The 21083-nt window shown below is 40.2% G+C and overlaps 1 protein-coding gene across 1 annotated transcript in view; it reads left to right on the top strand.

Annotated features, from left to right (window-relative positions):
* The first annotated feature begins 8684 nt into the window (after nucleotides 1-8684).
* Nucleotides 8685-21083, top strand: part of PRDM2 (PR/SET domain 2) — a 51008-nt gene continuing 38609 nt past the window's right edge. The window contains exons 1-2 of the mRNA XM_084220372.1: nucleotides 8685-8743; nucleotides 16053-16126. Of these exons, the coding sequence (XP_084076498.1) occupies nucleotides 16118-16126 (9 nt within the window). The 5' untranslated portion in view covers nucleotides 8685-8743; nucleotides 16053-16117. The remainder of the gene's footprint in view (nucleotides 8744-16052; nucleotides 16127-21083) is intronic.

The raw sequence follows: 21083 nt of genomic DNA on the forward strand, positions 1-21083 counted from the left end.
TTCTATAAGGCAAGCTTTTTAAATCTTAGGTAAAAAGCCAATCCTTGACCAAATGACCCACACTCCACTGAAACATTTAGGGGCCTTCCAGCACTTGAGAGTCAGTAGTAAATATTGTGCTGTATTAAATCTGACCAACAAAAACATGAAGACAGTTTCCTTCTGATTATCAGCTGGAGTACAAGATACTCAGTTCTGGCTAAAGAAAGCAAAGACTCCAAAGAACCAAAAGATATCTCTTACTTTGAAATTCCAACAACTGCTGCTGCACTGATACATTCAATATTCTGATGATTCATACACCTTGCTGCCCAGAAATCTCCAGTGCAGAACATTCCAGGCAGCTTCAAGCAAACCTCAAGAAACAATGGAAAATTCATTAAAATCTTGCACGTTTGTTACGTATCTATGTGTTACTGAATCCTTAATTTAATTAACCTGTAATTTCATAATACAAACATTTTGGAAATGCAGAATAAAGATGCACACAGAGGTTTGTATTTCACATGAATCTACTGCAGCGTTCTGTGACTGAGCTGTCACATTATCCCACTTCCTGTCACTGGTTCAGGACCTCAGAGGTGGGTTGAACAAAAGCTATGCAGCTTTCTGGTAGAATTTCTGTGGAAGATGGGACCTTTTGTGCTTTGTGAGAGATCAGACAGCACACTGGCCCAGGACAAATCCTTCTGTGAGCTGAAATGAGTGATCAGTACAACCAAGGCCAAGGTCAGGAGACTTCCTATGCATGAGAACACACAAGGGCAACAACAGCTCCATACTTTCACCAGCTGGCCAAGCTTGACTTTTATTCACAGGGAACAACACTCAATAAATCAACACTTGCTTTTAACTTAAAGTCCTCACTCCTGATCATATTCATTCCTTTAGAGTTAGTAACAATACTGTTCCCTTTTGCAGCTTGGCTTTGAGTCATGAATGTGGCTCCCCCGAACAGACAAGCAGGCACCAGGCTTCCTGTGAGAATGCCAGATGTCACTAAAAAATATCATAAACAGAGTTGTCCCCTTGCATTTGTGTCTGTGGGGAAGATACACAGCAGTAGTAACTATGAAAGCAGAGACTTGATACATCAATATTTATAATAGTTCTGGACATCAATACAGCAATTCTTACCAGAGTTCATTTAAGGCATGTTTTTCCTCTAAGAACAGAAAATGTCAGAAGAATTAATTCAATAAAACCAGCACTAAAAAAGTGTGCACCAGAAGAATTATGGAGATTGACTCATTCCTATAAATTAAAGAAGTGTTAATTTATAATTAAATATCAATTAAAATATGCAGCAATTGCTTATTATTTTAGAGGCACTGCAGTATGCTGTTGCAATTATCTTAACCACATCTGATTTTATTAAAGAGTAAGGACACCCTGCACATTAACACCTCTGTAAAGAGTTCAAATCAAAAGCACTGATGCCTTGTCCACAGGCAGATGGCAAGTACTGCCAGATGAAGTGAGTTGCCAAAGGTTATAACATAGGTAAGAGGAAAGTCACCAACCCAGGAAACTTTAAACATTACAACATTAGTCCTGTCACAGCTCCATATTAGTTCCCATGAAGTGAAGTTCATTACATTTTACAGTAACACCATCCTTAATGTTCTTTTCTATAAGACAGGAACAAAGGATACAGAGCAAAAAACCACCTGACTGAATCTCCAAGAGCACTCAGGTCAGGAGTATGCTTGGGCTGCTTTTCATGAGAAACAATCTAAAATTAATTTCTCTGCCACCAGGTGAAGTTCTGCAGAGTTGATGCTACTGAACCACTCTAAAACTTTATAAGACATTGTTACACCTATTTGTACTCACCTGCTACACCAGTTGAAACATCAGATTAGCCAAACCCATCCTTCTGCAGGCAGCTTTTTTAAGCTAAGAGATTAATTTTACTGAAATACCCAGCTTTTTTTTTGTTTTTTGTTTGACAACTCCTGATGGATGCAGGAGGTAACAGGGAACCTGTAACTTGACACCAGGTGCCATAATGAGAAGGCTGAATTAATGCTTTGTACACTTTTCACAGCTGCAGCATGGAGGTATTTATGGATAAATAAACTGAGCATCACACTGGCCATGTGTCTTTGTCCAGGCCTTGTGGATTTAGGCATCAGACCAAACCCACAGCTCCCCCTGCTCTGCAACAAACAGTTGGGCTGCAACACAAAGATCCCCATTCAATCATGGAGCTTGTTCAGCTCTTCCAGGCCTGAGAAGTCAGATTTTCAGACTCTGGTAAATGCTTAACTGGCAAATGTCTTAGCAGGCAAAAGAGTGCTGCCCATTCCATGCATTTTCAAAGCTGTGTTCTGTCACCAGAAGGTAGTTGGCAAGGATGAGTGATTATTGAGAGTTCAGAACCAAAACCAAAGAGTGACATGCACAAAAAAAAAAAAAAATTGAAGGAGAAGGAAAAGTAGAGAACTGCAACACTTTGTCTTCACTAAAATTTAATTTTTGTTCACATTTGCAGCTTGAGATAAAATTGGACTTGCTAATGGACTTGCCAGCCTGTGAGGCTGCTTCAGATGTTAACCCACATCAGTACTCAGATGAACTTGCATCAGGGAAAAAAAAATCTTCAAAATGTTACAACCTTATTTTCCACAAGGAAAGGCAGTCAGAGTGATGCTGATGGAACACAGCAACAAGTCCAGTAACAGCCATATAAAAAAGCTGGGGTTTGAAGGGGAAGATGGTCCTATTGAAGCAGAATCTGTCCTATTACACAGAGAACCCTGGGGCTTCTTTCTCCCATGCAAAACTGGAAGCTATCAATGTTCTAGGAACACGGATTTCATTGTACTACACAAGCCCTTTAAGTAATTTTTCTTACAATTACTGGTAATAACTTGAAGGGAATACTGACCAGCAACTGAGTTAAGTCATTGTCTACAAGTGGATGAACCTAAATCCTTATTAAAATACTCCCTTTTTCCCTCCAGAATGACCAAACATTTTCTAACAAGATGATTTTAAACACACTGATGTTTGTCTTAGGAAATTAGTACTGTATGTCTCATTTGAGCTGGGAAGCAACTCCATTTCCTGCCTTTATGAACCATGTTACCCTCAAATAACACATTCCTTTGAGTCCTGTGGTTATTTTGCCTCATGACATTTGATTCATCCTATGCAGGAAACAGAGAAGGAATTAGCAGGTTCAGCAGGTGTGCTCAAGGGAAAAGAGAGAGGAATGTCAGCTCTTCCTCATTTCCTATCCACCACAGGAATAAACCCCACAGGAGTTGAATAAGCAGCAATAACTGAGCACAGTGCAGTACATTCCAGATTCTTTCTTGAAGGAATGTCCTCTCCTGTACATCAGGCACTGAGGCAATTTACTGAGAAATAAGAGACAGCCCAGAGCTGTTTTCCTGCCTATACCCCTACAAACTGTTTAGACAAAGAGAACTGAGAAAAGTCCACTTCTCACCCCTTAAACAGAGCTTTACATGTAGGTGGTACAAGAGATTTTGATCTAAAAGCCAGCCCTTAAAGGCAAGTTGTACATAAAAAGCACAGCTCACGTTTACATAGAGCAAAGGCTGCCTGTTATAAAGTAGTGGAAGAATTTCTTGATTTAAGTTGCTGTTCAAAGATCCCCCTGTGATCCAGACCTGGATTTAGCCTGAGGAAACTATTCCTGGAACTAAGATCTGAGTCTTTGTAATAGACAAAATATTAATAAAATGAAGCATACATTACTGTTAATCACCTCTCACAGGGAGGCAAAGCCTGTCACCTCTTCATTTAAACCTGGAAGGTCTGAAGTTAAAAAATGTTTAACTCATAACTATGAAGCTTCTCCTTAAAAATAATTTTCCTGATGAATTCTTCTAGTTCATTTTGTCATGATCAATGCTTAACTTACTAACACAATAAGCATGCTTGATTGAGGGGAAAGTAGCAATGGAATTATTGAGAAGGTAAACCATGCTTGCATTTCATGCAGAAAAGTAGCAAGAGCCACAAGAATGACTTCAGGTTTCATGAAGACATGAAATTTCAGGTTTCACACCTGACAAAAAACAATGGGTAAAGAAATGCACTAGCAGAATAAAATGAAAGACTCCTCACTGCAGGCTGATGTAGATGCAGGATAACTGCACACTCAGTAAGCTGTACCTGAGCCCCAGCTAGTGGTGGGAATTACTGATGGCATTTTTACAGGAAGGATGAGCATGTTCAGAACAGAAAAGCTTCAGATTCTTATGTATTGCCTCCTACTCATCAAGTCTGGTTTCATTTTTAAAATACTTCCAACAAAACAAAAGCTACATATTGGTTACTCATAGTTTGCCTAAGCATCTATACAGCCCTTCAGTGGTTCTGGTTGATGCAGCTGCTGGAAGTTTGAAGGAGTGCAGGCAATGAGATGCTTTCTCCTTTCTCAGTGATGTTTTCATCCTCTGAGCCAGCCTGTCACTCACAACTAGTAGGCAGCACAACCAAGAGCTAAAAATGATTCTTACATGCTCTTGCTTCCATGGAGGAACAACATATTCTCTCAACATAAGTATTTCTTGATTAAATAAGTTTAAGTGATTAATTCAGCTAAGAAACTCATGGTCATCAATTTTCTGGACCCAATATTGTAGTGTTCAAATGAGTTTTTATAGACAGTCCTAAAATACCTGCTCTAGTTTGCAATGGAAATTATCCAATGTCATTGATAAATTTACATTTTAGTGACTTTATCTTTAGCCCTGTGACACTGTTGGTGTAATTTATACAGATGAATTTTATCCAGTTAGTGTGAGTAGTATGCAGGAAATGGCTGCTAAATCCATCTTAGTACAACTGCCCCAAGGCCAGGCTGCACAGGGCTTGGAGCAGCCTGGCCTGGTGGAAGGTGTCCCTGCCCATGGCAGCAGGGTACAACTGGATTATCCTTAAAATCCAATCCATTCTATCAAGTCCTACAGAATTTACTTCCTGGACTGAAGATCTCAGCAGCTGTCACGTTCTGGAGAGGGCAATGATCAGTTTTGGACAGGAGTCATCTCTCGTGTGAAACAGGGTAAAAGCCTTGGGATCCCCACCTGTGATCAAGAGGGAATGAATCAACATAACTGACTTACAACCCCTCTCCTGTCCCATCAGATATCCTGGTTACCCTTTTGCTAAAGTCAGCCAAATGGGAGCTGTGGGAAAGCCCCCTGGAGCAGGATAGAGAACCCAAATAAGATTAACCAGCTATGAGCTATGACCAGTTCCACAGAATGGTCCTAAAAAGGGACCCCTCCATAGCTGTGGGAAAAGCAGCACTTGTGGGGCAGCAGGTGAGGAACTTTTGGACAACAACACAGGTGAGTGACAACAGAGATAAGAGTGACAACCAAACCATGAGACATTTAAGTCATGTGAAAGCTTGGAAATTGCTTTAAGCTGTGAAAAATTAGATTTTTGTAATAAAACTTGCAGGTTGCTTTCTACAGCCTAGTGGTGCAGGCTGTAGAAAGCAGAAATGAGGACTTTGTGGAGGACCTTGAGGTTATAAGGGCTCAACTAAATAAGCAGGAAGGGAAATGAGCAGGAATACTTCATGCTTGAGTCTTAAGAGTCCCATTCCCCAGGACATTTTGAGAACAGCTTCCCAAAATATCTTCATGTTCAGTCGATTCTCTATTTTCCAAAACTACACTTGTAGAAAATGATGGTAATACTGCTTAAATTCAGAGCTATTAATAAGCAGTAACCCAAGCAGTTCAGTCTTTTCCAGAACCATAACATGCAGCACATTGTCTTCTATGTTTATAAGGAAAAACCAGAACAGCACAGAAAGTTATGATAAAAGAGACCTTGTCCCATTTAACAAGAGAAAAACTGGCCATACTGGTATCACTGGAGTCCACCTACTTTCAAGGCTGCTTTAGAACTTCTGATTAAGAAAAAAATCTTTTCTAGAAATGTTTTTTCCTGCCATGGCTCACTAAGATTTTCATACACAAGAAGAAAATTCTCTCTAACCCACAAGTCACCTTTTCAGTCACCCTGAATAAATTCAGATGCCCAAGATTCACAAAAATGTTTTTGCTAGTATTTGTCTCTCCTGTGTGCTTACAGACCCCCAAGTAACCAGAAAAGCTTATTCATCATTTTAGAGAGCACTACAGCAGAAATATTGATGTTTTCAGAATACAAAAAAAAAATAAGGGTTCAGAACTTTAACCAAATAAAGATTTGTAGGCTTCCCTGACAACTGAAAGTGTAAATTGAAAGTGCAGATCCTCTGGAACACCACCAGATGGTAGATATTCTCAATATAAATGTGGGGGAAATAAGGATGACTTCTACATAGAGTTGGAGAAAAGTTATAATTTCTGTTATTTGTGATAATTTTGGGAAATCTTATACTTAACCTTGAAGGTAGAAAGGTTCATATCCTAGCTAGTTGGGTAGGTAATTTGTTCTAAGTTTTAAATTTTTCTGTTACAGGTATAGGTCTCTAACCTGTTAAATGGGAACCTTGATTTTTCTTAAAATAACCTCCAAATTTACACAGGTGTAACTAGTCTAGCTTACTCATAAAATTAAATGTTAATACAGCTAAATGAGAATTAATTTAGTCTAATAAGTCAAAGTAGTTTAGACCTATTTGAGGCTTTCTTACTACTAAAATTAGAGGCTTCAAAACTGATTATGGTGTACCTACAAAACATTTTGTAATATAAATGCATCCTGAGTGTTCCAGGTGGAAAGATCACTGTGTCCTGTTATTTTTCAGTCTGCTGTTGCTTGTCAAACCTAAGATCACCGCAGAGGTGTTCAAATTCCCTGGCAGTGTGTGTCTTCCAGATGTATGAAAGGTTAAGTTTGTAGCTGTTTCTTGGTAATATGGTGGATTGTTTTTTAAAAAGCTGTGTTTTAATAAGAGTGGGCAGAGAGGTGATTTACTTGGCTACTTTCTGAGGAAATCCAGCTTCCAGCTTCATGGAATGGAATGGGATTCCTCTGTCATGATGCTATATGAGTACTTTTTGTGCCAGCCTTACTGACAGTTTTAATGTTACTCATTGATGTACATCATCAAATAAATGTAAAATATTTCTGAACTTACTCTTCTCTGTAACTGTATTAATGTCCTATGGATTTAAATCGGGGATTTTCCTCTGGGAAAATGGCAAATACGTAACAATTCCAGGTAAAATACAGTCCTAGCCTGGGAGGAATATATCTTTGACTGCATTATGAATAGAACATTCAGGGAAGAGAGAAATTAAGGGCAGACACACTGTTACATCTTGCAGTACAAACAGAGACATCTCCCAGCAGGTGATTATGGAGGGTTTTTTCCCCCTCTCAGGTACTTGCTCAGAAACAGCGGAGCAAAAAAACTTGGTTTGGATGGAACAGTACAATTTACATGCAGCACAAATGGATCCCAAGCCAGCGACAGCGTGGGCCCCTCAGGGCTGTGAGGGTCAGTCCCCACATCACCTCAGTGACCCAAATCATTTCCCCTCAGCCACCTCGTTGTTTTTTTTTTTAATTTCAGTCACAGGTGAGAACCCTGTGGAGCTGCTTTACTAGAAAAAGATGAAAAAGATGTTAAAAAAAGGGGGTGGGTGAAGAGCTTGTTGATGGACTGTCAGAGGTGGTGGATGGAGGTGGCTGGGGCATGTGGTGTGATGTGAGGGAGGTTCAGGGGATTGAGGGGTGGAGGGGATAAAGGGGGGAAAGAGGGGGAAAAGGGATAAAGGGGATGGAGGGGAGGAAGGCAGTGCTGGGGATGAAGGGGGAGAAAGGGGTATAGGAATGAAGGTGATGAAGGAGCGCTTGTGGATGTTGGGCATGAAGGCAATGTAGAGGATGAAGGCAAAAGGGGCTGCTGGGGACGACAGCAATGAGGGTGATGAGGATGATGAAGGGCAGGAAGGGGGCATTAGGGACGAGGGCAATGAGGGGGATGAGGATGATGAAGGGCAGGAAGGGGTCGTTGGGGATGAGGGGGACGAAGGTGATGAAGGGCAGGAAGGGGCTCTGGGGATGAGGGGGATGAAGGGCAGGAAGGGGCTGTTGGGAATGAGGGGGATGAAGGGCAGGAAGGGGTTGTTGGAGATGAGGGTGATAAAGCCGATGAGGATGATGAAGATGAAGGGCAGGAAGGGGTTGTTGGGGATGAGGGCAGTAAAGCCGATGAGGACGACGAAGATGAAGGGCAGAAAGGGGCTGTAAAGCCGATGAGGACGATGAAGATGAAGGGCAGGAAGGGGCTGTTGGAGATGAGGGCGGTAAAGCCGATGAGGACGATGAAGATGAAGATGAAGGGCAGGAAGGGGCTGTTGGGGATGAGGGCGATAAGGCCGATGAGCGCGATGAAGATGAAGATGAAGATGAAGGGCAGGAAGGGGCTGTTGGGGATGAGGGCGGTAAAGCCGATGAGGATGATGAAGATGAAGGGCAGGACGGGGCTGTTGGGGATGAGGGCGGTAAAGCCGATGAGGATGATGAAGATGAAGGGCAGGACGGGGCTGTTGGGGATGAGGGCGGTAAAGCCGACGAGGACGATGAAGATGAAGGGCAGGAAGGGGCTGTTGGGGATGAGGGCGGTAAAGCCGACGAGGACGATGAAGATGAAGCGCAGGAAGGGCTCGGGGGGTCCCGCGGCGGGCCCTGCCCGCGGCCTCCCCCGAACGTCACTTCCGAGGCTGGAGACAAGATGGCGCCCGGACGGTGCCGGCGCTGAGGCCGCTCCGCCGCCAGCGGGGCCCGGGTGAGCGGGGGGCGGCGGGACCCGCCGGGCGCGGCCGGGCCGGGCCGGGCGGGCGCAGGGCAGAGCCGGCGGCGCAGGGCCGGGGCCCCGCGGGGGCTGCTGCGGGTGCGGAGCCGCCCCGGCGACCGCGGGGGGGCGGCGGCCGGGGGCGTGAGGGCAGCGGCGGCAGGTGCGGGACCTGTGCCCGCCGGGACGTGGGAGCGCCTCGGGGAGGGGGAGCGAGGGTGGAGGATGCGAGGGAGGCCGGTGGGAGGAGGACACTCCATCCCCTGGGCGGCTTTTTCAATCTTTTTATCTTGAAAATGCTGCCTCTGAAGTGTCGGCTGGCTCCTGCCGCTGCCAGCGCGATGCTGAGAGAACTCTGCTCTTTCAAACTGTCTTCAGAAGTTCTGGCACTTCGCAGGCCCCAAAGCTCCTGCAGGTCACGTTCTGCCAAGCTGAATGAGCAGGGCTTGAAGGAATTAACTCCGGAATTGGTTCCCCTCACTGGAAATGGCCATCTGTGAATTGTTCTTCTAAGTCGGAGAATAATTCATTGTGCAGTGGTACCGTGGGGGGAAAATGTTTGAGGTGTGATGAAAAATATTCATGTAAGGCATTTAGAACAGCTTAAGAGATGTATCTACAGTGCGTTTTTTATTTGAAGGCAGAGCAGCCTGCGGAGCTTTGCTGATAACCATCTCATGGACAGGTAGCTGAAGTATTCAGTGAAGTTTCCAGTGGTTTCAAATTCATATGAAGCTGTAAAATTTCCATTCTGAAGCAGTAAAGAAAACTTTGAGTTGTTTCCAGCTCAGGAAGGAAGAGAAGATGGCATGGCTGCACCTGCTAAATGATCTTTCAGTGGCAAGAGAACTATTCTCATTTCACTTTTGAGTGAGCAGCAGTGGACAGCTCTAGAGAAGAGCAGGGCTGCTTGTGCTTCTCATGTTGTCCCAGTTTGCTGTTCCCAGTCTGTGTTCTGGATTTTGGTCATGCTACTTGGATGAAAAGTCTTCTCCAGCTTATTCAAATGTACTAAATAGATTAGGGTAACTGGAGATGTACAGCAGCATGGCATGTAATTATGTTCCTCACCAGGAGCTGTAGGAACTGATTACAAGAAGTAATGGTTTCAAATTGAAAGAGGGGAAGTTTAGGTTAGATACAGGGAAGAAATTGTTCCCCATGAGAGTGGTGAGGCCCTGGCACAGGGTGTCCAGGGAAGCTTTTGATGCCCCATCCCTGCCAATGTCCAAGGCTGGGTTGAACAGGGCTTGGAGCAACCTGGGATAGTGGAAGATGTCCCTGCCCATAGCAGGGGGTGGGACTGGATGAGCTCTAAGGTCTCTTTAAGCCCAAGCAATTCCATGATTCTGTTATTGCTGTCTTCTGACACAACATTTCAGTAAAAACGATGGGCATGTTAAGAATTCAGGGCTGCTTTCCTTGGTGGGGCATTTCCAACTCTTCCAGCTGCGGGAAGGCATAATGGTGAATCAGTGAGAGCATTGGCACTTTTCAGATGGGGATCTATGTCACTGATAGATGAAGAAGTGACTTTTAAGAAACAAAAGAACTTTTGGACTTGGAGAGACAGTAGTGAGAACCATGTGAAGGTACCTGTTGGTTTTCAGGGAAGTGGCTCCCAGGATTTGCTGGGACAGCAGTGCCTCTACAGTCCACAGCACAGACCATAAAAATGGTGGCACTTACAGTGAAACCTTAGTTATGTTAATCAGAAGGCAAATCATCACTTTGGATAAAGTATCTTTGCCAGAAGTGCCAGGATAAGTTTGGCGTTTGGAGTTGGTGCCTGTTTTATGGGAATCCAAAGAACAGCTTTCTACCAGCACAGCATGGAAGGTGGGGAAGAATGTTCAGGCACTTTTGTGCATTGGTGTAACATATCCATTTTTTACTCTTGAAAATTTGCTTGAGAATGGAAGAGAAGTAAAGCAGAAAGTCTTTTTCTGTAACACCTGAAATGGCTCTGGAAGTCCATCCTGTGGTGCAGTGATGTCTCCATTCCACTGTTCCACATAACATCCTTGATCCTTAGGGATAAACAAGTAATATACACTGTATAAAAGGGATGTGCTGCTTACAGTGTATGTGTCTGTTGGAAACAGAAATTCAAAGAGGTTTAGAGATCACCAGTAATATATTCCTGCCTTGGCAAACCCATGTAAAGTACTGTAATATCTTTGTTGAACTTGTTCTCATGGAAAGGGCAGACATGATCCTGATACTTAACCCCTCAAATGACAAAACATACTGATAAAATAAATTATTTCTCCACTGAGAATAATCTGGAAAATGAACTGAAAAATATTTCTTCTCTGCCTCTGTATAAAACATGCTGTAGTCAAAAGTGGGAGGATGAGTCCTGTGTTGTAAAAACAAATGACTGAAATCAGCTTTTTCACAGAGTAATAAATCAGCAGTGTACTTATCTGAGAAAATTTTCATTGGGTTTTAACTGCATTTGTGAGTCAAATTAAAGTACACTCATATCTGAAGATTGGAATGGAATTTCTGCATATTTGCACTGTTAGAGACTTCTTATTTTCTGTTGACTTCTCTTGACTAGTTGCTGTTTAATTAATAAACTTGGGGTTTGTGTTGTGTTGGTGATTTCTTGGCTTCTTATCTTGGTTACCTGAATAAACCTTCCTGAGGTGTACCAGTTTATTTGGTTATGTGGCAGTAAGCAAAGCCTTTTTTCTTACTGGACAATAAGTAATAGATTTTAGTGTTCAGAAAATCATTGTCTGCCCATTTTTCCTCTGCTCTTATTCAGGCAGCTTTGAGTAACTGAAAATGTCTTTGCATTTAAGTGCCTGTCAATAGAAACAGGATGCCCTATTACATGCATATTTTAAACATTTAGAGTTAACATGAACTTTATGTTTTTAAATTGGCAAGCTTTATTTCACCTAATGCATGGAAAATTCATGGATGAGAGTATTTCAGCACTGAATTGAAAACATGTAGACGTCCTGATGTTTAAAAAATGGTCATGTGCTGCAGCTAGAAAGTAAAACAAAGCCAAGAGCTGTGCAGTATCCCAGCCTGAACCCTGGTCATTAGGAAAACAGGCTGGGGAGACTTTCAAGTTGTTCCTGGTTCTCTAATGAACATGTTTTTACTGGAGCAGTGACGTAATGCATGTCCCATTTTCAGCTTCCAAAATAGGATTGATACTCTCATGCCTGCTTTTTCCTTCCTCTGAATTGGAAGCAGCATTCTCTTTCGAAATGCTTTTGGATTCTGGGATTTAATAAAACCTCACATACAGAAATTATAAATATGGCTTAAAAAACCAGAAGATAGTCTACTTAGTAAAACCTAGGAATGCTTACTAGTCTGATTGAGTTAGAAAGGGATGATCTGCAATGCTGGTTTTGAATAAAATTGCTTCCTTTTGTTTGCAGACTTTATTCCTAACAACTTACAGGTTTTCTAAGGGAATATTTAAAATTCTGCAGCATAGATTCAGAAATAATGTCAAAATACTTTTTGATTTAAGGATTTTCTTTTGGAGACCACAGTGTTTACTTAAATACAAATGCCTTGTGTATTCTTATATGAATAAAATATAATTTGTTGCCTGAAACAGAGTCTTTCAGAAAAATAAATTTTTCTGTGACTCTAAGATAAGAGTGCAGTAGATCTTTCTCTTCTTGGTTTCCCAGATGCTTTAATGTCTTGAGTAAGTGTGTAGTATTTTTGTACTCATGAGATATAGCAGTAATAGTAGTTTAAAATCAATAGGACTTGGCAATGTTTTCTGAGAATGAATTTTGACAATTCAGGTTGCTGGTGTGTGTGCTTCACTTTCGGGATAAAACCTTTATTGTTCTTTTCCTAGGGGTGTCAGTGAATGGTTGAAGTTCATTGTAGTAAATGTTATTACTAATATCCTGGTCTTTAATAGTTTAGCTTATGTTGCTGTTGAGTTTGGAGGAGAGGTTGGATGAAAATACTTGTTATGTGGATTTGATAGGGCTGCTGAGTGATTTTTTCAAAGTACCAAAGCAGTTGTTGACTGACTTTAAAACTGATTTAAGGGGGGCATCATTGTGCTTTTAATGGAGGCCAGATTCCCCTGGTGACACATCAGAGCAGCGTGGTTTTCTTGGGGCTTTTCTGGGAAATCCTGTGTAGGACCCGACTGTGTGGAGCTGGGAATTCCATAGAGCAGGGAGCCAGAGCTTGTTCCTGCTTGCAGTTGTTAAAAACGAGAGCAGGCTCTCGGTACTGAAGTGATTTCAGCATTTATTATAATAAGAGAAAGGTGTAAAGCAAGGGGTACTGAAGTGATTTCAGCATTTATTATAACAAAAGAAAGGCCCAGAGCAGGGCCCGGGCCGGCAGGAGCGTTCCCGCCGAGGATGCTGCAGCGCCGGCGCTGGGGCTCCTGCAGCAGCGATGGCCCCGATGGTTCCCTGGCTCAGATATCGCTTTTTATCCTGTTCTGTGTCCCTTGGGTTGGTTTCTGTGTGGATCCTTCATTTGCAGGAAGGTGTAAGGCACTGGATTGGCCATGGCAGCTGTGTCCAGGCTGGTTCGTGGTGCACTTTACTGAGGTGTGCTATGGTACCTTGAGTACCCTATTTCTTATAACTGCCCTTTAACCCCTTTTACAATATAACAACCAAACTAACAGTACATGCTTAACGAGCTATCAACTATTTTACAACAGTTTCTAACCTATTTTTAACACAGTGATGATAGTAAAGACCTTGTTGGTACTCACTGATCCTGCTGGGAGCTGATGTTTGGGCAGCAGTTGTAGAATTTTTTTCATATTTTCTTGAGTTTGTTGAACTTTGTGTACCGAAAGTTAAACCCCGAGTTTACTGTTACAGATACTTCTGTTCTTACAACGTTTCATTTTCAGTGGAAAGAAAACTAGTGGTTGCACACAAGACTCTGTACAGTATTAATTTTTTGGTTTACTACAAATTCAATTTCTCACCTAATTCTGTTTTGTGCTCAAGTGGTTCCACTGGGAATTGGTAGTTGAAAGAATATGGAGTAGTACAGTCTGTTAGGAATCTGCCTAAACTGTGTTGTATGGATGTTTAACTACATCAGTTTATGAAGATGTGTTGTCATGTCCTAAGAAATACCATTGAGAGGTTGGGATACAACCTGTTGTATAAAAGTTGAATAAAATTTTTACATATATATATAATATTTAAATATAAAAACACCATAACTTTTGTTTCAAAAATTCTTTTTAAACTAATAATTCTTAGCAAAGTATTTTTGAATTAGTATATGAAAAAGAAGAAAAGTGTATTTTTACTCCTCAAACAAAACAAAGTAAGAAGATTTTGTCTGCTTTTAAATTTTTTTGAGTAATTTGTTTAATAACTGGGCTAAGAAAATTCAGCTTAGAGGAATTTTTCAGCTTGACAGGACTTTCCTTTAACTCTGCATCACTTTATTGCTATGTCCTTGTCTCAGATTCTACACGTTTAGTGTGGATAGTGATGGTGTTCAATGTTTGCTTCTGTAAGAAAGTGCTTTAAATCCTTACTGTCTGTGTATATCTGGAGTTTTGGGCAAAGTGTCAGAGGACTGTCATTCACCACTGTTTCCTCAGCTCCTTCCCAGATTTGTGGTCAGAAGTGTTCATGTGGACAGCTGAGCCTGTGGCATGGAGGGATTGATGATCTTTGGTGAGAGGGAGGAGAAGAGGTAGAGATGGGCAGGGGAGACAATAACAACAAACTCCTTCCAGCCACAGCCTGGTGCTCCTCAAGCTGTGTCCATAAGAGGTTCTGGCTTTTCTAGGGTTTATGTCAGTAATTGTATAAAAATATTCTAACAGTATATAAAAATAAGACATTTGATACTAAAGGTAAGTTTGGTTTCATACCAGGAAATTACTTGACACCTCTCCTGCTACACAAATTATTTCATTTGTAAAATGATGTTGCATGGGTTTGTCCCAATGAACAATGAATAAGTTTGCTGGGGTTTTTCCCTGATGTTCAGGTCTCAGCTTAAGTACAGATGTTTGTGCTGACTCCAATATTGAAATAAATTAGGAAGTTAGTAATATTGCATTCCAAAAGGAATGCTTTTCTTTGGATGTGTACAAGCTGTTCAGATGGAGCTCCTGATCCCATAACTGGTCTTTGCTGGCAAACTTTAAATCCCTCAGAATCAGTTGCAAAACTAGAACTGAAATACAGATGCTTCAGCTCTTTGTTTAAATGCCCACATAGCATGAAAAGACCAGGACAAAAGGAGTTAATCCTGGAAGAGGTGTATACAACAGAAATACCATTCCTAGGGATGTTTTTCCTTTTCTTACAGATTTCTTAAGCAGTGTAACATTTGAATGATGCTGAGCAGCGTTTGCACTTTTGCACAGCATTTAAATTCTTTCAGTGCAAGGATAGAGGGATTATGTGAAATCTATTTGGAGCAGATTTTGCCTGAACTTATTTTAAATTAAATGTTCATACTTAAGCTGAGTACTTAGTAAAAAAATTCAGTTGATCATTGTTATAGTAGGAAAACTAAAGAGAGGGAAGAAATATCAGTACTTGATTAAAGTGCTTTAAGTGAAGAGGGACCAGTTAACTTTCAAAAATGGGGGATGGTAATTTATTGAAAATTCTGTATGACAATGGGTCTAAAAGTGTTTTGGGCCTAATTTGCAAAAAGGCTGTTTTGTATTCATTAACAAAGAAAGGAAGTGAGTTGATCTCAACCCTTAGATATGGCATCATTCTGATTAGTTTTCCTTCAAGTTGTGAGTTTCCAAATTTGATGCCTACTTGAACTAGAAATTTTTGTGAGATACCTTTTGAAATCTCAGGCTTTTATTAAAAAGGAATGTAAAATGCATTCGTGTAATAAAATACCTTGATACAACTCAATTTAAGGAATATTTTGCTCTTTCTAATATAGAAGAGTAGAGACTCTACATGCATTTTTTTAGTTTGAAAGCCATCGAAGTTGTTCCATAATGCTTTGATATAAAATTCTAAAAAGATCTGACTTCTAAAGTTCTTAAAAGTACTCAATCTTGAGCAAACTAACTTACTTTAAAAAACAAATGGAACAATCTTACATGAGCGTATCTGTTACACCATCATTTAAAGATTAGTGCTAGATATCCATCTTGAGATTATTCAGATGCATATTTGAGCTGTAATAACAAAACTTGGAGTAGATTTTTTCTAAAGCAAAATGCTCCTTTTCTACAGACAATTTAGGAAGAGAAACCAGAGCTCTGTGTACTTTCAGTTCAATGTAAATTTGTACATAGGTACATATTACAATTGTCTGTTTTCCTTTTTAGGGTTCATGTAATCAAAGGAGTTTCTTTGTTGTGTGTATCTTTTCAGAACACAAAAGGAATTCAAAATGAATCAGGTGAGTAGACATGTAAGACTTTATCAAAATACTTAGAGCAGTTAATTATTAATAAGAAAAGTAAATCATCCACTGAACAATGTTCTTTAAAATCTTTGGTCTCATTAAATTTCATCATTGTCCATTCTGCAGTGTGTATGCTTGGGAGATGGCTGTTTCATGGAATTGAGATTTTTGTGAATTCCCTTTAGCAGTGTGTAAGTTATTATTCCTAGCACTTCTTCTCAGAACACTGCTCCAGAAAATTCTACATCTTCCTGAACCTGCACATAATTCAGTTCTTTATAGAAGCGGCTTGAAAACTGAAGGCTTCAATTTTTAAAAATCCTTTTATAATCATATTCCTTTTTCAAATGTGCAATAAACAATCTGCCACAAATTGATTGATTGGGAAATGTCAGACTTTTCTGGAGTCTTAAGTGTTTGTCCTGGAAGCAAATGGAAAGACTGGGAAAGCACATTTCCTTTGGAGTCACGAGTGTCCTGACTGGAGGGTGTTGTTCTAATCAGCACCAACTGTGCAGCATTTTATTCTGCATTTGTTTATCCAAGCAGGAATTGTCATCAGTTTGTCTGTCACACACAGAAAAAGTACATGTTACCTCAAATTTTTCTCACAAGTCCTCCTCTCTCTGGCTGATCTTACCAGGCAGGAAAAGCCATTTTTACTTTGCTGAAAACGTCAGCCATGAACAGAAGCTTTATGAGTCAGAAACAACCACAGTACACAGTTGTATAAAATGCTTTGTGTACTTCAGTGCCTGTAGCTAATGTGTGCTTTTATTATCCTTATTTGATCAGCAGCAGGCTGAGTACAGTTAGCATTTGCTGAAGTGTGGTATCTGTGGAGTCATAGAGGTATATTCATAAGTAATTACAGCTTGGAATGGGTTGGTGAGATATTTCCTGTTGGTTTTTTTCCTCTGATTTAAAGTTAAAAGTCTTCAATATATTTATACATATTAAAAAGGTAAAAAGCAAAATATAATCTCTATTGGAGTGTTGAAATATGTATTGTGAAAAAACATAATTTTATTATCTTTATAGAAAAATATGAATTATATACATAAAATAGAAATTACATTTGTATTAGCACACTTTTAAGCATTAATAGTCTGTTTTGGGGAGCAGGGTTAACTGCTGCTTCAAAATTTCTATTGAGAATTGAAATTTTTTCACCTGTAAGGTTTCTTTTGGTGCGCTCAGTGGCATGAAGCCAGCAGCCTATTGCTCTGTCTGCTTGAGGAATAATCCTGCCTTATTAGTCATTCCAATAAGCTTTGGATTCTGCTAAAACTCTGAGAACAGTAGATCCTAATCTGTAATTGTTACTATTGACTGCTTCCTTCCCACGTGTGTGTCCATGTCCCGTCGTGTCCTGTCTGTTGTTGTGTTCCCACACCCTGATTTGTTTCTAGAATTAAATCAGATTTCTGTGCTGTATCAAAAATCCTCATCTTTCTTATGGGGACTGCTGATCTCATTTATGCTGTGCTGTGTGTCATCTTCCAATTAAAGGGTGATTGCTCTTCCTCAGGGAGTTTTTACAACAGCTTAGGGTCCTCCTTGAGGTTTCTGCCTTTCACCTTTGGTTTCCAGAGCACATGGAGCCCATATGGCTTTAATTGTTGGCTGACTATTCATATTAAGTGTGTATTTAGCATCAACTGTGTGGTGTTTTTTCTTGCAGTGCCCTTGTCATTTCATTCACTGTTGACAAGTTGTAGTGCCAGGTCTGTATAAGAAATGTTTTTGCCTGATGCCAAATATCTTTCAAGTGGTTCATTCTCATATTTCTTTCATTCTGCTTGTCTCTGCTTTTGGTGTGACTTTGATGACCATGAAACTAACTGGGCTGGTGTTGATTTGGTTTATATGAAAAGGCTGTTAGTTTTGTGGTTTATCCCACAGAAATCCTGAAGTGGTGAAGGAATATCTTTTCTTAAATTCTTTGATATGGCCTTCTTGTTGTAAGGAGAACAAAGATTCAAAAACCCCATCTGTTCTTGGAGTTCGTGTTCTTGGGTTTCTTGGAAGATTCCTGTCTCAGGATGGGCAGCATGGAGATCTTCCTCTAACATGTAAATTAGTTCATCAGAATAGCTGAATAATTTATTTTAAAAACCCCAAGCAAACATGGGGTTTGATTGGTAGCATTATCTCAGACTGCAGTAAGACAGAGCAGGAGGAATTTGGGTTCTACTGGGAAAATAGCATAGGCAGTTACTTAAAAAGTGCTGAGGAATGCAGGAACAAATGCATCTGCACTTGTTCTAAAACTTCCTCCCCTCATTCCTTCCGAATTTTTCAATGATTATTTCAAATATTTCCAATACATCTTAAATTTTCTAGAACACAAATTGTGCGGAGTTGTGGCCAAGAGGGGTTCCCAGGTAAGGTAGAGACCTGTCTGCTTTCCTGTGCTAGCTGGCACAGCTACCCTTCCTCAGGTACCTCTTCTGACTTCTCTGCCATCTCCTCCCTCCCTCCTTCCCTCCCTCCCTCCTCAATTGCATCCTTTCCTTTATCTTCTCATTCATCCTAATCCTGTTTCCACCCTGACATGACACTCACTGGCTGTCTGTCTGTCATTCATGGCACTGTTCAGGATGGTTTCTTTCCTTTTCACTCTAATCTTTTATCACCTGTAAGTATCTTGTTGCAGGTGCCTTTTCTACTCTGCTTAAATACTCTTGTAACATTATAGACTAATCTGTGGTTGGTTCATGAGTACAATGGTACTGAAAGAGGTGTGAAATTTTGCTTAATGTGTTAAAAGGTACTGTCAGAATGTCTGGACTCTGGATTTAATGCAAACAGGAAAAGATTGTTTCAGTTAAGGCACCATTTCAGCCCTCAAATGATCCTTTGGAATTGTCCTAAAGTCACTTCATGCTGGTTGATTTAAATGCTAGAATGTAATTTTCTGATGAACTTTAGAGTTAGAAGCTTCAAAGTGAAATAAGCTTTGGGTGCTTTTGTATTCAAAATTACAGCCTTGGAAGGAGTAGAAAATACTGTGTTAAGGCTTCAGATAAATGCAAAAGTTGGCTGTAGGACATGCACAAGTGCACTACCCTTATGAAGTGGCAATTTTTGTAAACAGAAAAATAAATTTAAATGTGCTTAAGTTGGTAGAAAAGTGATTGAAATGTAGTATTTCTCTTTGGTAGACAAACATTGCTTGGGGACAAGTTGTGATCTGGATATATTTTCAAGTAGCTCCATCTAAATTGCAAATACAAAGAGATTGCACTGATTTGACTGAGCTAAATTGTTTATTTTACTGTTTTGAATTGATTGCTTATTGCCATTCATTTGAGGTGTGAAGTGTATTGTTGTGTAAAGGCCTTATCCAGTTTTGTGAAATCCATTAATGTGACAAGTGTTGGATGAGTCTGAGTGTTGTGTTCTCTGAATGTCCTGCTAATCTCTGATTTATGTAGGTAGATGCACAATAAAATTCTGATTATATACTACTCCATACAAATACACTTCTTAAAAGGTAGAGCAGTTCAGGGATATTTGCAGTTAAAATGTGTGACTATTAAGGAATATACCAGAAAAATCAAAGATGTACACTTCTGTCTGAATCAGTGGAATCTCTTATGATAGGCTAAAATTTATTTGCAGGGTTAAGATTTGAGATTTTTAACTGCTCATCAAAACACCAAACCAAAACCAACACTATCCAACGAAACCAAGCCCCCAAATGAAACCCAGCCAAAAAAAAATCCTGGTTTTAGCTTGAAACTGGAAGTGCATCATTCTGAGAGCTTGTCAGCTCCCTCTTCTATTTCTGTATATCACTTGTTAGAAACCACTGGGAAAAACAGGCTTGTTTCTCCCCTGATGAAATCCTGGGGTAATGTACTGGGAAGATTTTTAGGTTTCTTTGATATGCTAGGAAGAGCATGTTTCTTTTTCAGCTGAGACATGGCTTCTTGCATATCAGTTCAAGGCAAACAGATGTCTGAAAATCAGACTGCTTTCATCTGTATTTTTCCTTTTAGGTTGTTAGAAGAGCAAAATAAAGCTTTGCTCTGCTTTGAATAGACCTCAGCTATTCTAACTATTGAATAAGTATTTATCCCTGGTGTCTCCACTCTTGGATGGGAAGGGATTTCTGACATTCTTTCTCTTCCATGGTTTCCAATTTGGGGGTCTTTCTCCCCCACAAATAGCTCTCTGGGAGCTCTCTGTGCAGCTGTTAAGTTTATGAAGGCAGCACTAGAATAACCTTGCTCTGACTCCAGTTTTATAATTTTCCTCATTGTTGCAATTAAAACTTGCAGAAGACTTTTCTTTTAACTCCACTCAGCAAATTGGGTTTTCAAATGTAGTGAATATGATTGTCAGAGCTGCACCCTGACAAAGATTGGCTGCTGAGGAGCAAGGGCTGAGAAGCTTTATTTGTTTGGCTTTAGAGAGAAAAAAAATGAATTTTGATAGCATATTGAGATGCATTTTAAAATATATTTCCAGTAACCTTTCAGTGTATTTCAAAAGTACTCACTAGAAAGTACTCTTGAATATTACTCAGTAGTTTATTATTCAGTATGTGAAAATTTTGAATCTCTGCTTTATGGCTATAGGTAAAAGCCAGAATAATTTCCAAAAAATTAAGGTTTGTTTGGAAAAATTTCTCAGTTTAACCTCCTCCTAAAAATGGGTTCAAAAGTCAGGTATAACATCCTTGATATTCGAGTTGTTCCTGCCATTGCCACCAGTGTTGGTTCCTGACCAGAATGATCAGAGTTCCATATCAGAGGGCAGGGAGTTATTTTAGGGCACGTGGTTCAATAAAGGCTTAAATTTCACCATGCACAGGTCATTTGGAATGGGGAGAGATTTTATAGGAAACTTTGCATTCTTGTAACTTTGAAATTCTGGTAATTTCTATCAGAAATAGTGTTTTGTTAATTCTAAGTGGGTAATAGGGAACAGGTTGTTTTAT

This window comes from Fringilla coelebs (assembly GCF_963513975.1).
Source record: "Fringilla coelebs genome assembly, chromosome: 22".
NCBI classification, from domain to species: Eukaryota; Metazoa; Chordata; class Aves; order Passeriformes; family Fringillidae; genus Fringilla; species Fringilla coelebs.